We start from the raw sequence: 17,585 nt of genomic DNA on the forward strand, positions 1-17,585 counted from the left end.
CTTTGAGGCAGGTACCTTGCCCTCATATTTATATTAATAAACATTTGGCAATTGATTACATCTTTTTTCCTTGGCTGAGAATTGGGTATTTGATAGGTATTTATGGGGAAAAAGTTGATTTTGTGGTTAAGGCACACAGCCTTCCTGTGTGACCTTCACCAAGTCACAATCTCTTTGTACCTCAATTCCTCATCTGTAAAATGGGGATAATACTTCGCTTTGTCTGTCATGGCTGTTTAGATAGTAAAATCTTCAGGGCAGAGATTGACTCTTATTGTGTTTGTACAGCACCTAGCAGAGAGAGCTTCATTTTTGGTTGGGGTTTTTAGGTATTACCATAATACAAAAAGTAATAATATGGGAAAGAGGCTCAGAGCATAGGTTGGATTCTTTTATGAAGTTGAAAAAAATGAATCATGCTCTTCCTAGATCTGAATCCTTTAGTGTCATCCCCATTTCATACATCCTTCAACTGAGGCACAAAGACATTGGTGTGTGACGTATCCATAGGCATACAGTGCTTCATTGATAGAGCCAGGATTATAAACTTGGGCTCTGATCTGTGGCCATTGGGGGTGTATGTGTCTGTGTGGGTCTGCTTTATGCCATATCTCCAACACAAAGAGGTACTAACGCTGGTACAGCTGGTCACGAGAGGATTATCTTATGGTAGGTGGCTCCTTCATTGCGTAGTGCTTGTGTAATATTTGCTGCACTGCCCCCTTCCTGAGGACCACACAGTGGGAATGGCTGGGCATTCCCTTCCTCTTGACTGTTATGTGGACGAGAGGCTCAAGAACTGGATGATGGCAGTTCTGTTCCCAGCTCTACTACTGGCCTGGTGGGTGACCTTGAGCAAGGCCCATTGCCACTCTGTGCCTCAGTTTCCCCATCTGTAAAATGGAAATAACCACACTGCCTTCCTTTGCAAAGCACTGAGAGATCTACTTATGATAAAAGCTAGGAATTAGTGTTATAATGGTCATTAGGAGATTATGTAAATTAGAGCAGGCATTACATAGAGCAGAACGGTGCCTGCTGGGGTGGTTTCAGAGCTCCAATTGGGCTAGGTTGCACTGGGTCAGTGATAGGGGGTTGGCATATTGTTTTACAGAATCTCAACCTAACATTTTAATAATTTAAAAATACAGGACAGTATGCTTCTATCCCTAATGGCTGAGAGGTAAACCTTCTGTAACTGACACAGTTCTGCCTGCCTCTGTTTGCAGAGAGCCTGAACCAATAGGTCTGAGAGATGTGAACTGGCCCATGTATCTCAAAGGCATGTTACCTCAGATTACCAGTGAAGATAATGCAAATGTCAACAGTGTTAAATATTTCACTACTGCTTGAACCTATGTAAGAAAGGCGAGTAAGGAGCCCATTGCTATGCTCTGCACAATCTGCTCTGATTGACATTTCATAGCAGTGCCACAAGTGGAGCTATCACAGCTTCCTCTGCCCCACTCCTCACTCCCAATCTGACCTGTGGAACTAGAAGGCCAGAGGGGAAGAGCAAAGCCCAGGCGGGCCTCCGAGCACCATTCACAGGGAGCCACTCCTGAAGAGCCCAGTGGGACATTCAAACCCCAGTGTGGGGAGCCTACCCGAAGAAGCCCACCTGAGCATATTTTGAACATATGTACAATGTACTGTGAGCAGTGTTTCCTTTTCACATCTGAAGGAGGCGGAGCTTGGCTTGTGGGTGGAGCTTGGGAGACTATCTATCCCCTCTCCCCCCCCCCCCAATTTCAACCCTGAAGTGATTTTAAGTTCACCAGGTCCTCCACCCTTCCTGCTTTCCCCCCACCTCTTAATGTAATGCCTGACCTAAGTGAAGTGCTCACTACACCTTGGCAATTCCAAACTACTCAAAAGAAAACAGCCACAAGGTAAAGGGGAGAAAAGATGTTTTCATTTCAATTTTCTATAATAAAATGAGAGACAGTAATTCTGACAGCAAATCAGATTGCCCAGAAAAGAAAGTCAAACAGTATTTCAAGCTCTGTTAAGTGAAACAACAAGGGGAAGAGTCTGATTTCAGAAGCACCACAATCTTTGCATTGCAAATGTGTTACGTCAAATAAACCGCTCCCCCAGCCTGTCATGAGATGTGTCTTTTAGGGCATCACTATGGACCAAATTCTTCCCTAAGATATAAGCGTCCTGCATGTCTGACGACAGAAATTGACCCAGTGTTACCAGTGAGATGCTACAGAATGTACAATATAGGGCATTATATGTTTAACAGCAACTACTGTACAATGGCTCCTTCATAGAATGTCCTGTGCCTGTTTTGGAAGGGGTTAAAAATAGATCCTTAATAAAATCTAAGCTTCCAGTCAATTCCCTGCTAGAGTTTTACCTTCCACCAAATCTAAGTAATGGGCATCTAAGAAAAGTTCTACGTTTAAGTCACTGTATGGGATAAATTCTTCAGCTGAGAAAGGATTTAGCAAAACTTTAAAGAGCTCTGGGCACTTGATCAATTTGCAAATGGGACTCTCTGGAGGGCAGCTGAGTATCTGTCTTTGATGGTTTTTGGGAATACACCATTGTTCTCCAGCTAGGTCTTTAGGCTGTAACAGATGCCTTCAGCTTCCAGTCCGAGGCAGCAGCTGAAGAGTGGGCACAGACAGCAGGCCATGGAAGGAACAGCGTATTTATCACTCCTGGGGCTGTGCAGACCGATGCGTCTATTAGAGCTCCTACATTCACACCAGTCACAGCTGCCTCAGGCAGCCCCTTCCAGGGGCCTGAGTAAGAGTAATGATTGTAAGCATTAAGTACGCACAAACGAAACCCGGCCCAGTCTGAGCAGCAGAGGTTGTTATTAAAGCCTGAGTCAACGTTAGCAAACTCCTCACAGGTGCAATGGACTGGAAAAGGGTGGTGCTCAGCAGGCTGATGTGATGTGACTCGTTTTAGCTCATCTCCGCCCCATTCTCCCTGAACATCCCGATTAACTGGCAGCCCTTTTCTCTCCCCCGATGGCAGGCTCAATGTTGGCTTGGGCCTGGGGAAAAGTGTGTATGCTCCCTAGTGCGACTGGCTTCCTATATGCCCCCAGGCACATTACTGCTCTCACTGCCTGGCGAAATCCTGGCTCCACTAAAGTCAGTGGCAAAATTCCAATTGACTTCAGTGGGGTCAGGATTTCACGCATACACTACTCCCACTCCTCTCACCTTACTGCTACTGTTGGTGTTACGCTGGCTCACACCAGGGCAGGATCTGCAGCTTTGACTTTTCTTTTTCACCCTCCATGTTGTGCCATCGTTCGTGCTGCATTATACACTTGGGGGCCCAAGCCAAAGCCCACGGGAGTCTCTCTGTTCACTTCAGTGGGCTTTGGATCAAAGCCTTGATAACTCTACCAAGCTCACTCTCTCCCACTTCCTCAACACCCTACTTAAAAACCCATTTTATCCCCCTTCTGTCCACCAATCGCTACTTGCAGTCCCGCCCCTGGACTGCTGCCCCATGTTTGTCTTGTCTAAGGGCCCGACAGGGTGAAGTTTTGTATATGTAGTTGCTGGCTCTTGACTGGGAGAGTGTGGGTCTGTGCGCATGACCATTGACTGTAAGCTCTCCAGAGCAGGCAATGCGCCTCACTCTATATTTGTATAGCACAGTGTGCGTTTACCTGGTTTTGAATAAGAAAAGTAAGCTAGGGTTCGGAAAAGGGAGTGTAGAGGAGAGATGAATTGGCTTCCAAAGGCTCAGAGGTTTGGTAAAGAGAAGCATCTGGAACTTGAGATGCTTCCCCAAACCTCTTTGATCTGGAAGTCTTGCAAGTCTCCTGTCTGACTGCTAATAGTCTCTGGTTTGATCAGATCAAAAATACCACAAGTAAAATTTTCAAAAGCAGCTAAGTGACTTGAAAGCACCTAAACCCCATTGACTGTCAGTGGGACCTAGGGCTTCTAGGTAACTTAAATGCTTAAAAAAAAAAAAAAAAAAAAAAAAAAAAAAAAATTACCTCTCAGCTCAATAGCTCTTGACAAATTTTCCCACACCGTAGGACTTTAAGAAAAAAAACCCAACCAACCAAACTATTTCAAACCTAAGAAGTTTGGGTCATCTCTTATTTTATCTGAACTGGTTTGCTCAGCCTTAAGTGTAAAGATGGGCCGTTGTGGACATGAACTCAAAGACCATTATCAAATCCTACCACGGTCCCCTTCCCGTTTCTGCTCCCTGAGGGTTCTACTGTCATCCCTGCCCAGTGAGACATGTCAACAGAGATGGTCACACCACACCAAGTGCTCCCATTGTGCTGCCACGACACAAGAAACTCGGCTAATGTGTTTTGATCCTAAGCCTTCCCTTGTGTATTTTAAGGGATGGCTCATGCGGCCATCTCTCGCTCACCCTCCTCAGCTCCACAAGAGAAATCAGTCTCACAAGGAAGCACATTGAGAGCCACCAGACTAAGCTCCCCCACCCTGTCATTGGTTAGAGAAGAGGAATAAGGAGAAAGTTTTCTGCATGTACATATGTAACCCCCTCGTCCCCTCCCCGTATAACAGTGAATCTAATGACCATTACCAATGTGGGTTCTCCGCAGGAGGAGTGGAATCATCACATGGATCTCATGAGCTAGCTCTCCTATTTGCGCGACGGGTGCTTGGAGTCATGACTTCATTAGCTAATATTTAAAATGGAGCTGGAAGATCTAACAAGGCGGGGGCTGCTCTAGATTGAGTGATCCGCTAGAGCTCTCTGATTATCACTTATTCAAGAGACGGCAAAGGGTCATTAAGAGGGCACTAATATTGTTTCCTTTTTAATTTTAAATCTATTTCCATTTCTTTTATTTCCTCATTTGCTTCCTAATCCTGGGACTCACTCTCTACAGTGCGTGCGTGTGTGTGTATGGCAGGGGTGGTGGGGCAGGCGCTCAGACACACTTGGCAAAGCCAACAGAGTCATTATCACGGTCAAACACTGTGTAGTAGGGGCCAATGAACACGTCTCCCAGGATCCACAGTGGGCCCCCGGGAGGTGGGATGTCCAGGGCTGAAAATCCACTCAGGCAGATGCTCTCTCCCTGTACAGAAATCTACAGGAAAGAGTGAGAAGGTCAGTAGAAGGACGAGTCTTTCATCCCCTCCCCCGTCCTCCCACAAGCTCCGCTCTAGGGCACCAATTGGTGGAACTGACTCTACGTGGTATGAGGTATTAACCGTGATCATCCTCATCTGTCATGACAGGGACTGGCCCTGAGCGCTCCAAACCCAGTGGCAGATGGACTACAATAGTAGAAGAGGTACTGAAAGAGTCACATGATGTCCTGTCCATTATTGCTCACCCTGCCTCCCTAGTTTCATCCACTGCAGGAGCTGATGGCTTTACTCAGGCTACGTCTACACTTGCAGATGTAGAGCACCAGGAGTTAAACCAGCCCTCAGAGACAGCAGCAGCGAAAGCACTGCCGTGTGTTCACACTGTGCTCCTTGTGACTGTGGAGCATGTCCACATTAGCAGCTCTTGCAACGCCCCAGAAAGCAGTGCATTGTGGTAGCTATCCCAGTGTGCAAGTGGCTGCAGCGTTCTTTGGAAAGGGTTTGCAATGCCTAATGGGGCAGGCAGTGTCACATGATGCAGGTCTCCCAATCCCCTTGTTTCAGGGCATCCTAATAGATTGCCAGCTGCTTTTCAAATGGGGGGGGGGGGGGTAGAGGTGGAGTGTGACAGGGAGTGTGTTGTGTGTATGTGGGGGAAGAGACTGTTTTGGGGGGCAGAGTGTGTGTCAGCATGCTGTCTTGTAAGTTCAGACAGCGGCAGGGGGAAGGGGGAAAACCCCAACATCAGCCCCCATCCCCCGCCTCTCTCTCACACATGCACAAATGCCTGCCTCTGCAGCAGGAGCAATCCACAGTAATGGTTGCTTTATCCCAGAGCAGATAAGCATGCCGGCTGTAAGAAACGGAGCTTTGAAAGGGGATAGCCGCATGCCTGCAGCCGAGTTCAAAACAATGACGAGAGTGGCCACTTGACTTCAAGGGATTATGGGACGTTTCCAGAGGCCAATCACAGCACAGTAATGCAACAGTCATTCACACTGACACCCCAGCACTTCAGTCTGGGTGCAGAAAGCTCTATGCTTCTCGTGGAGGTGGATTACCAGGAGCACTCCAGCTGTGGAGTCCAGGCTCTCTAAGTGCCTTGCCAGTGTGGACACCTCAGGCGTTAGGGTGCCCAGGGCTGATTTAATGTGCTGTAACTTGCAAGTGTAGACAAGGCCTTAGCCATCTCCTACTACTGCAACAAACCAGTGGAGGTCTCCACTGCTCTCTACAGACCCAGCAGCTGAAATCTGCATGACAACATCCTGATTCTTCAGACTCATGTTTCTCCCTGAGTCTGGCACGCAGGGGTCCCATCTGGAACCGTAGTGCATGGAACCAATTCTGACCTTACACACACAGGTCTAACTCTCTGCAGAGTTACTCCTGATTTAGACCAGAGTGAGTGAGGTGAGAGTCAGACCCTGTGATTGAAGCTCTGGGCTGATCCTGCTCCACATATCCTGCTTTGGAGTCTTGCCTGCTCTCTTGACTAGAAGAGGTTATGACGTGGACTCAGATAGAACTGGCAAGCAGCTAACCTTGCAGCAGTGAACAGGCACTATCCTGGCAGGACTCACATGGGCATTGGGGTGAAACCCCTGCTCTACTGAGGTGGGAAGACTACCACTGACTTCCGAGGGGCCAGGATTTCACCACGACAGCCCTGCCTCCTACATCTAGGTGAGAAGAGCTAGCGTAGGAAAGGGAGCTGGGTAGAAGCTGCTCTGGACTCACCTTGAAGATGTACTGTTCTCCGGTGAGCTCATAGGGCTTTCCTCCTAGCATGAGAGTGACGACAGGAAGGGACGACACTTTATCGCAGGGGATCACATACTGAAAAGGAAGCAGCAGCACACTGAAGCACGAGACCCCATGGGCACAGAAAAGCTGCTGGTTGGCAGGCTTAAGGAAAAGGGGGTCGCTATGGGAGATGGTTAGGTCTCTCCTTCAGTGCTCAGACAACAGCCTTCTGCGGGTTAAGGGAAAAAAAAAAAAGGAAAGGAAAGGAGGCAGCCTATGGTAATTAGCATCCTCTAGCCTTAAATCGAATCCTAATAGGTTCTTTGCTGAGGCATGGGCCCCTTACGATCAGAAGGGCTCAGCGCAGTTCAGTGCACAGAGTTTCAGACAGCCAGTGGGAGGACTAGCTCAAGAGGCGGTGTGGTCCTGTGGGTAGCACGCTGGACTGAGAGTCAGAAGACCTCAGTTCTGCTCCCAGCTCTGCCACGGATCTGCGGTGAGAGACTTGTGGCAAGTCACTGCATCACCCTGCCGGGCTCTCCTCCCAACCTTTGTCTGTGGTGTCTCTAATTCCGATGAAATGGGAAACGGGAATATAATGACATTGGGCTCCTTTGAAACCCCCACACTCAGAGCTTTTTGGGGCACAGACTATTTTACTAAGTGCACATGTAGCGCCTATGCACAATGGGGCCCCTAGGAGCTGCTGAACTAATGAATAAAAGCACAAAATACTGGATGCAAAGCAGGAGCAGGGGCACAAATACACGGCTTCAAGTCCCTCAATCCCTTGGCCAGCCGGGCCCCAAGTTGCTCTCCACAGACCCAGTTTTGTCAGTGGGGCTTGTTACGGGCTATGCTGGGGTATGTAATGGGCAAGTGTTTGTTGCATTGAGAAATCTCCCCAGACATACAAGGGCTTGTAACACTATATTCTTACATCCTGCCTGGGACAGCTGGGCTTATGGGGGCTGGTTCTGTTCTAGCACCGGGGAAGACGCTTTCAACCGCTGTTTGGCAAGTCATATTACTGAGATTGTAAATGCTTTGGGGCAGGGGGTGTCTCTTCATTAGGCATTTGTACAGCCTCTAGCACAGTAGGGATAGGGCCTTCTAGCTGCTACTGCAATAGAAATAGATGGTGTTGAACAAAAAACCCTAGAGACTCTGGATAGGTGTAATACATCTAATTATAAATAAATCCTCTCAGTGGTGTTGATGGGGCCTGGAGAGAGCCAGGTCCAGAACGAATGTCACTACATTACAGGCACCCTTATCCCTGCAGAAGTTAATAAGGCTGAACCAAATAGTGCTCTATATACATTATTCTAAAACCCTACAGAACTTCTTAGAGGAGATCCCTCATAGGACATTTATTAACAGAATCCTAGACTGGGGACTTGATTCTCTATTAGGTTCTATAGGATGGTGAAAACACCCATGGAAAGATTCTCATTGTCTATTAAATCCTGTAGGACTTTTGTGCAAGTGCTTTCAAATGTGAATTTACCCCCCCGCCCCTTCCCCCACTGCTCCAGGGAGGGGATACAGGGTCTGAGCCAAAGCCTACTGAAGTCAATGGGATCAGGCCTTAATTCTTGTCCCAGCTGGCCAAGAAACAGCATGGGAGACTATTAAACTCCAGTCCATTTCCTCACTGGCTCCTTCGCTCTTAGTTTATCCAGAACTGGCACAATCACGGTTCAGGGGGCTGGGATTTCTCCATGACAACTTGCTCCTCCCACAGAAGCAGGTCAGTTTCCAAAGCAGGAGAGAGAATCCAAGCTCACTAGCTGCAGTTCAGGATAGGGAGGGGCAGCGTGTGTCCCTCCCTCTCCCAGGCTGCTGCCCTTAATTCTCTGTATGGGGCTGTAAAGCGTACAGCACCCGGCTCACCGTGCCAAAGAAACAGCAGGTCCCTGCCCCAAGGAGCTCGCAGTCTAGAGGCACAAGTGGGCGTGACGCAGGACAGACAAAGACTTAAGTGCTGATGGAACACTACCATTGGGTTTCAGGAGCCATGGGCGAGGAGAGGGAGGGGATTTGGGTCATATTAATCAGGAGGCTTTTCAGGAGAAGGAGAAAAGGAATCCCCCCCAAGAGAGGCTTGGGCAGAGCACAGAGAGTGGGAAGGGGCTGTAGGAGGAAAGACAGGCAGAGATGCAAGGAGGGACAGAAATAAGAAATCTGCAAAGTAAGGAGAAGCTTGATGTTAAGCTGTCTGAAGAGGGGAAGCCAGTGTAGAGATTTCAAGGGGTGGGGGCACCAGTCTTTTGGAATACTCGCCCCTCCCCAAGTTTCCAGTTCACCACCCAGTTTCTCTGCCGGGGTTTACCTGTCCTTTGATGAGCGGCTTAGCCCCGATGGCAGCCTGCAGCGCCTTCACCTCCTTCGTTGGCCCTGTAATGAGCGAGGTTCCTGTGTCCACAATAGCTTCACAGCCCCCTTTGCACAGGGTCAGGCCGTTGGCAACATCCAGTCTATGTGAAAAAGAAGATTCCCAGATAATAAAAGCCCTTTGTGAGTTGCAGTTCAGGTTGCAAATATGAATCAGTTACTTAAACAGGGGGGGAAAAAAACCTTAACAGAACAGTATAAAAATACTGGCAAACTGGAGTAGGGAATTAATAGTTAAAACTCCCAGAATATGCTGAAGTATGGAAATACCTAGGTCTTGATCCAGCAAAGCACTTGAGCAAATACCTCACTTTAAGTGAATAGTCCCATCAACTTCAATGAGAGCACTCATGTGATTGAGGTTATACATACTTTGCTGCAGCAGGGCCAGCAAATTTCTTTCATTTCTGCCTGGTATCCCACAGCTAGCTGACATGCTAAACCTGTTACCATGATGCGTTTCCCAGGATGATGACACATAAACCTGTATGCACTTTGGCACTTCCCCTGCAGATATCTGAATCTGTTTCCACAGTGGTTTATGCAGCAGTATGTACCACCATGGATGGCAAAGGGTTAAAAGGGTTGTGTAACATTTCCCACTTCAAAGGAAGTCTATTAGGGTCTGGTTTGGCCTTTGCTGATGTTAAGTATCACAATACTCTGCACTGTTTTAAAACCTTCCAGTCAAGGGTCTCAATGCACTTTGCAAACATTAAATAACTTGGGGATAATGATACTTGGGCCCATGTGCTAGGGAAGGGTGGGAGGCACTTGGAGATCCTTAGATGTTGTGAAAGTGAAATGAATTATATTAAAGAAATAGAATGAATTAAAGAATGCTGTATGTACCTTTAAGTAGAAATGAGAAATGCTGCAAGCCAGGGGGCAGGAAAGCAGACATTAACTGCTTAATGAATTGGCCCACTTAAGGGCAATTGGTGAAGCATTAGCCTTAGATCGATAAGAGTTAATAAGGAAGCAGGATAGGCCTATTGTGCCCTATGCAAATTTTACAATTTTGCTCTCTCTGTCCCTTTGTTTAGTTCGCACCCTTTTATCTGTATAAATAAGACTGTTTGAATCTTGCATGGGGGCTCACATTATCTGAATGTATTAGCAGAGCACTGTGCTAATAAAACAGAGTGGTCTGACAAACTAGGAGTCCTGAGTCTAACTTTGACAATTTGGAGGTTCCACCGAGATGGCAACCGTCTTCACTGGGGCTGTGTGATTCCTGACCGTTTTTGTAGGACAACCGTGGTAGCCGGCACCTGGGCATTTGGCCCGAGCGGTCCTCCTCCTGAATGGAAGGGCGCACGACCACAGTGAGGTCTACGCCATCAAACCTGTTGGTTCCCACTCTGTTCTGGTAGGGATCCCGGGATCTGACATCAGGAATCTGGTCAGGTAATTATTTCTGTGTTTTGTCCGGACTGAGGACTGTCCTGTCTCTGTGTCTATCCGTCCTCCTGTGGAGTGTTTGAGTCTGGGTGCCATCTCCATCCGGGGATCGGCCGACCAAGGGGTTCCTGTCCCCACGGTCTGCGTGAGTGAAATCTGCACAGTCACAGCCGCACCTCACCTTGGGTGAAACCCTTGGTGTGAAAGCAAGGGCGATTGAGGCAGTAGCCTGTGGGCTCCTTTTGTGTGTTGCACCGGGCATCGCTCTGACGAACCCGAATTTCCTTCTTGTGTGATTGGTGTGTGTAAAGTCCTCCTGTATTGGTAACCAGACGTCTAAGTCGGGACAGTTCCCTAAAGGAACGCCGGCTCAGTGTTAGGAAGGGTCCGGACTCCTGTAAATTTCTGGAAAAATGGTCTAGGCTAACTCAGGGAGATCCCAAAACTCAGTGGCCGCTGTTAGGATCTTGGGACAAGGACCGAGTGGACGTCTTAAAAGACAAACTCGGCCAACCTAAAACTAAATTGGCTAAAGGAGAGGTTAATTGTTTCATGCAGTGGTGGGAAGAGGCAAATCATAGGTGGACAGAATCAAAACTCGCCTCTCTCAAATATATTCAAATAATAAGTTAAAAGCTTTATTAAAAGCCTCCTCTCCCACCACCGGACTGAGCGCTCCCCTTCACCCTGTTCTCTGACAAAAAAAACAACCCTGGATCGATCCCAACCTCCTTCATACTCCCATCTCATTGTAAAGAGGATAAAAAGCCCCTTGTTCTGTTTCCCTTCATTGTCTGCCTCAGAAACTGATTCTTTAGTGTTCCACTACCAATTCAGCAAGGAGGGTGGGCTCCTCAACTCCCCTTCCTGGTCCCTTTCCTTAAACATTTCTTTCAAAATTGTGAAATGACCACAATATCACTCACAAAAACGGTTCATTGGAAAAAGCAGGATCGGGCCCAGACAAGCAGGCAAGCAACAGATAAAGAAACTGAAAAACAGGTTGGAAGCCCTAAGGGCATAGTGTCAGGAGTAAGTAAAAGCATGAACCCCTGGAACAATACTTAAAATGGTGAAATCTGAGTTGATAAAGGTGTCATTTTGGGAAATAAACAAGTGATTTAAGGAAAGAGTGAAAAGTTAACTCTACAGAGGCTGAAAAGAATTAAGCAGTTAAACCTTGTAAAAATGTTAAAAAGGACCTTGTTAAAAGAATTCTTGGTTTCTTTGCAGCCATTCTGAAGGAAAAATGGGCCCTTTTCCAAAAGAATGTCTGTAAATAATCCAGGTAAAGAGACTATCTGATTGAAATAATTTGACTATGGACAATTTAGTCAAATTTGCTAAAAGAACATGGGGGGGGGGGGGTTTCCTATTGGAACTTAACTGCCCCAAATGTATAAAGGTAATGTAATCTATGTACAGCTACGTAAAAACAAAGCAGTGTAAAAGGGATGTTAAGTAAAAGAAAATGTGAATGTATCCATCTGTCTGTGGGAATATGTGAGGTTTGTAAAACTCCTGTTTTGTAGGTTTAAGATAAATTGGTTTTGTTTTGTTTATAATGCCACTAAAAATCCATTTGACTCTAATTCAAAGTTGCAAAACTGACAGACCTTTTTGTCAGACACAGGTAATCAGTGTTGGTTGGCTTTGGGATTTGGTATTTAACCCTTAAGGGGTAACTTAATTCTTTACAAAATTTAAATCAAGTCATGGCTGCAGCAGGGCAGTCAAAAATCAGGAAAATAGGAAGAGATTCTGGATTCTTTGTGTTTGTTTGTTTGGTTGTTTGTTTGTTTTTTGTAACAAAATAGCAGATGAGAGCTGTAGTGAAAGAATAAGAAATTAACAGTGCCCTCTGAAGCAACAGCAGGGGTGAGGTGCACAAAACAAAAAGAAGCAATGTTAGAAACACTGAGCCTTAAAATGGCTCTGTGTAATCAGACTGTCACTTTGATAAGGGTACATAAAACTCTGTAAGAACAAAAGAAACAGTTACACCTTATATAAAAGGTAATAAGGCTAATGTTTTAAAAGTTAAAGTATAGAAGGAATGTGCAGACATGTGCAGTGTATATTATAGAGGGGGTAAAAGAAATACAAACGAAACATGCTACTTAATTAAAATCCTATTAGGGCTCCAAAGGAGCCACAATAGACTGTGTTTTCTTTTTCAGATCTGTGTGTGTTTTGGAAGCAAGAGTTAAAAGTAATCAAAACTCTGGTAAAAGTTAATTCTGTTCCTTTTAAGACAGAGTCTCTGAGCTCTGCTGATGGCTTTGAATCCAAAAGCCAAGCCTGTGTTGATGCAAATTACCTAGCTGATAAAGGAAGTGAGAGATCTGCCAGCACAAGAAGTTGCAGATAAAGAACATACCTGGTCAGCAAACAAATTGTCTAAATAAAAGGCACGGTATAACAAGATACCTTTAATTAAAATAAATTTAATGTTAATAAGTACCCCTGTAACAATGTATAGTGTGTATGATTTTTGGAAAAATCCTTTATGGTAATGATGCTTTTCAGCTGTTACCTGTGAACAAACTTAAAGCTTAACACAGCAGGAAAGACATTGTAAACTTGATCTGCTGTAAAGGGAAAACTGAGGTACACCACCTCATGGATTTAATGACTGAACAGTGGGATAATTTCCCCGTAACTCTTAAAAGATAGAAGCCATTGAAACCTGGCCTGCCTATAGAACAAAAACATAGGAAAATATGGAGGTAATTCCTCTTGTTTTGCCTGCAATCAGCAAGAGTATTTGTGAAAGGAAGAAATATTTTAAGCAATAATCAATGCCACCCCAAAAGGGGTAGAAAAATGTTATTTTTGTCTTTCACAAAATCAGAAAAAGCTAATACCAGCTACAGGACAACCTAATACAGAAACAAATGAAAGTGAAAAGAAAAAAAACATACTACTATAGCTATGTAATGTACTGGAGTTCAGACACTTGCTTTGTCCACCTTGAAACACAAAATGTTTTGGGGTAATATCAGGAAACACTAAGGTTTTGATGCATCTGTTAAAGCAAAGGAAGGATCTTTGTTTGATACTGCATTCATTCATGTTTATAAGTATGTCTCCAATATGGTGAGACCAGATTTGTTAAGTGAAGAAATTGTTGTTAAGATTGCATACCAACAGGCTCTGGAAGCAAAAATATGGAAAGTTAGCCCACTCCCCAGATAGCACATGGGATCCTTCTGGCTAGAGCCAGTGGGCTGGGGAGGGAGGAAAACTATTGGACATCAGAGGTTATACCAAGTGGACTCCTCAAAAGTGGGTATGCTTGTTCATGCCTGTTGCTCCAAAGCCCTATAGTAAAGACATTTCACTAGGATCCTGTATGTGAAATAAAATAAATAATGAGACCAAAGTACTGTATAATAGGCTATGTGTATGTGTTAATTCTTGGGAAAAAGTGTTTTAAGAGAATGGAAGTGTTAGCAATCTTCCAATAGACAAATGTAAATGTAATGTAAGTACTGTGTTTACAAAAGGTAAAAAGGTAACATAGTTCCTAAAACAAACAAAAAGGGCAACGTGGGAAACCGAACCATTCATATTATACATGCAAATGGCAACATGTTAAGAATTGCCACTGCAGAAAGACATAACAGCTTACCATTGGTATAACATATTTTCTCAATGGTCTCCCACAACTACTGGCATACTAATGCTACTAACCCTAATTGTTTTTGGTTTTAAATTGTATGTGTTTAATTGGAATGTTTAAAATGTGCTGTTGGATAAAATAAATGTATGCAAAGCTAGAGCCACAGGCCCAAATCACCTCCCAGTATTTTCTATTACGTGGACTAAATAAGAAGTGACACTGGCGATTAATAATCTTAGTGTCAAAAGGGGGATATGTAGGAGCAGGATTTTATAATGTCCCATAAGAATTAATGTATGATTTGATTTCATCCTGTCAGCCACCCTTTTTGAATAGCAGAAAGGAATGACAGACCAGAACAATCCTTATGACTGATTCTGGTCACCCTTTTGTTTTAGAATAAGTTATGTCTACTATGGTTTCCTATATGTATTACAAAGTAGGCACTCTAGTTAAATATACATTTCTTTGTTTTAAGGTTTAGTAAGTAAAGAAACAGGATTCTCTATTGTGTCTATGTTAAGTAGATTAGAGGAACATTAAAGGCCTGGGTCTCAATGTAAATTGTCTTAGTTATTGATTGTAAAACTTAGCAAGGTTTAATTTGCAATGCCTTTTTGCTCGATATAAAATACTACTGTTTGTATTCTCAATTTGTGTGAATGAGGAATGTATGCATCAGGAAAAGAAAAAAAAAAAAAAAAAAAAGGTGTAAAGGCCATTGTTATAGCCAGAGTCAAGGAATAAGAAGTAAAGAGACTTAAAGGACATCAAAGAATCATCAGGTACTGCTTACTATCCAGATGGCTGTTAAACTGTCTGGCATCACAGCGTGGATACATGCTTCGCAGTGTACGAAGGCACCACCCCCAGCGAACCAATCATCACCTCAGGACCACGCAGAGTCACTTTTGACTCCAGAAGAAGACGTAGAGGAACAGCCTGCAATACCTTACAATCTACGCTCTCATAAGGGTTGCCAGAAGCAGACGAGGACCTAAAGCAAGGCCCGAGAAGAAGCAGTAGTGAGCCTAGCGCCTGCTGCCTGGTGAATGTAAAACTGTGACTGCGGTTCCCTCAGTTGAGGTTGTCAGAACCAGAAGGGCCTTGCCTCCAACATGCGCCTCTGGTGGCGCCTGTTCCTCCGCTGCTGGTGTCTTAAGGTCTGGGGAGTCCACAATGACAATTCTTTTATCCAGCAGCAAGTGTGGATAGCTCAGACCCTTAATATTTCTAATTGCTGGGTCTGCAGCCACATCCCAGCCCACTCTCAAGCTGGTGTTCCTGTCTCTGGCAATCCCACTCAATTCCCCAGACCTCACTGGAGGACCTCGTCCATTTAACAAAACATGGAACAACAATGACACTTGAGAAGCAGTGGGAATAAATGTATCTAAATGGATAAGTGTGGTGGAGGGAAGAGGCCATTGGGTGGTTCCCTTATCCCACCTGGGGGAGTAATACACCATGCAAAAAGGCTCTTAAGGTTACAAGCAGTAGTTGAAATAATGGCAAATGAAACCAGAGAGAGTTTAAAAGCCCTGGCCAAAGAAACAGGGGCGATCCGACAGATGGCCCTCCAAAACCATCAGGCATTGGACATAGTGCTGGCGGCCAAAGGAGGGACCTGTGCTCTCATTGGAAAAAAATGTTGTGTGTATATACCTGACAACACCAATGAGGTAATAGATCGCGCTAGCCACTTAAAACAAATTGCATATCTTCCCCATAAAGAGCCAAGTTCTTTATGGAAGTGGCTAAATAACTTGTTCAATTTCTCTGGCATAGGAAACGTTGTTTCAGGGAGCCCTGACTATCCTGTTTGAAATCTTAATGATTTTTGTACGTTTTCAGCTAATCTCCTGTTGTATCCAGAATTGTGTAAGGTATGCCACCCAAGTGACTGCCCCAAAACAGAGTGCTAATATGATGATTTCGAAATATCACTGATGAACAAAGAGATAAAGAACAATTAATATGTGGAACCCAGTAATTGCTGGTCTTTGCGTAAGCTTGACCAAAAGGAGGGATTGTGAAAATGAAATGAATTATATTAAAGAAATAGAATGAATTAAAGAATGCTGTATGTACCTTTAAGTAGAAATGAGAAATGCTGCAAGCCAGGGGGCAGGAAAGCAGACATTAACTGCTTAATGAATTGCCCCACTTAAGGGCAATTGGTGAAGCATTAGCCTTAGATCGATAAGAGTTAATAAGGAAGCAGGATATGCATATTGTGCCCTATGCAAATTTTACAATTTTGCTCTCTCTGTCCCTTTGTTTAGTTCGCACCCTTTTATCTGTATAAATAAGACTGTTTGAATCTTGCATGGGGGCTCACATTATCTGAATGTATTAGCAGAGCACTGTGCTAATAAAACAGAGTGGTCTGACAAACTATGAGTCCTGAGTCTAACTTTGACAATGTAGACAGGACCGTGTAGAGTGCCTTTTACTACAGAAGCTTTGCTGGTGTAGCTATACCAGCAGAGGCCCCTTGTGTAGACACAGCATATGCCAACAGGAGTTTTTCTGTTGGCATAGTAACAGCACTTCCCCATATGACATTAGCTATGCTGAGAGATGCCCTCTTCTGTCACTATCACTGCATCTATGCTGGGGGAGAGAAATGGGGGGGGGGGGCAGGGTTTGCAGGCACGGCTATGTCAGCTGTGGCTCTTTCCCACACCCCTGACTGACAAAGCTCCGCCAACAAACCTGTGTAGTGTAGACCTGGTCTAGAGCTTGGAATGGAAGTCCAGGCTTCCTGGCTAACAGCCCTCTGCTCGGACCACGCAACCAGGCTCAGTCCCTCCCCTTCACTTTCCCGAGCAATGAAGAGTGCTTACTACTGCGTGCCTATAAGAAGAGGGCCCCTTCCATCAAGTGCTGAATTCTCTGAGCCCCAATTCAGCCCTTATGTACAAGCAACTCTGGGGTTTCATCCCACTGGGAACAATAGCAATTGGTGTAGCGAGGCCCTGAGGGGAGATAGGCAAAGCTGCCAGAAGCCATGCTTTGGTGGGTTTACTCCTGCTTGAAGCTGGCATAAGCTGCAGCTTATAAGCGTTTGCACTGGTGGCTTGTGCCCAGCACAGAGCAGGCCTGAATGAAAACAATGGGACTTACACATGTCTGGACAGGACCCTTCACGCCTAGCCAGTTAGTCCCTGGGAAGTGGGGAGAGGCGAAAGACAATGGGATAAATTCTGCCCTCAAATACATGGGTGAGAGAGAGAGAGAGAGAGAGACAGGGCACGTGGAAAGGAAGGTGGAACTCACTCATCCATTTTGACCTGCCAGTATGCCTTGCGTGTGACATTCACCCAGTTGAAGTCTCCGGT

General features: G+C 45.2%; 1 protein-coding gene across 1 annotated transcript in view; it reads right to left on the reverse strand.

Moving 5' to 3' along the window:
• Nucleotides 1–1,893: 1,893 nt before the first annotated feature.
• Nucleotides 1,894–17,585, reverse strand: part of CTSD (cathepsin D) — a 43,416-nt gene continuing 27,724 nt past the window's right edge. Inside the window, 4 exon segments of the mRNA XM_065403617.1 lie at nucleotides 1,894–5,065; nucleotides 6,810–6,908; nucleotides 9,151–9,295; nucleotides 17,524–17,583. Coding sequence (XP_065259689.1) covers nucleotides 4,904–5,065; nucleotides 6,810–6,908; nucleotides 9,151–9,295; nucleotides 17,524–17,583 — 466 coding nt within the window. The 3' untranslated portion in view covers nucleotides 1,894–4,903.

Source organism: Emys orbicularis, chromosome 4, assembly GCF_028017835.1.
Source record: "Emys orbicularis isolate rEmyOrb1 chromosome 4, rEmyOrb1.hap1, whole genome shotgun sequence".
Lineage (NCBI taxonomy): Eukaryota > Metazoa > Chordata > Testudines > Emydidae > Emys > Emys orbicularis.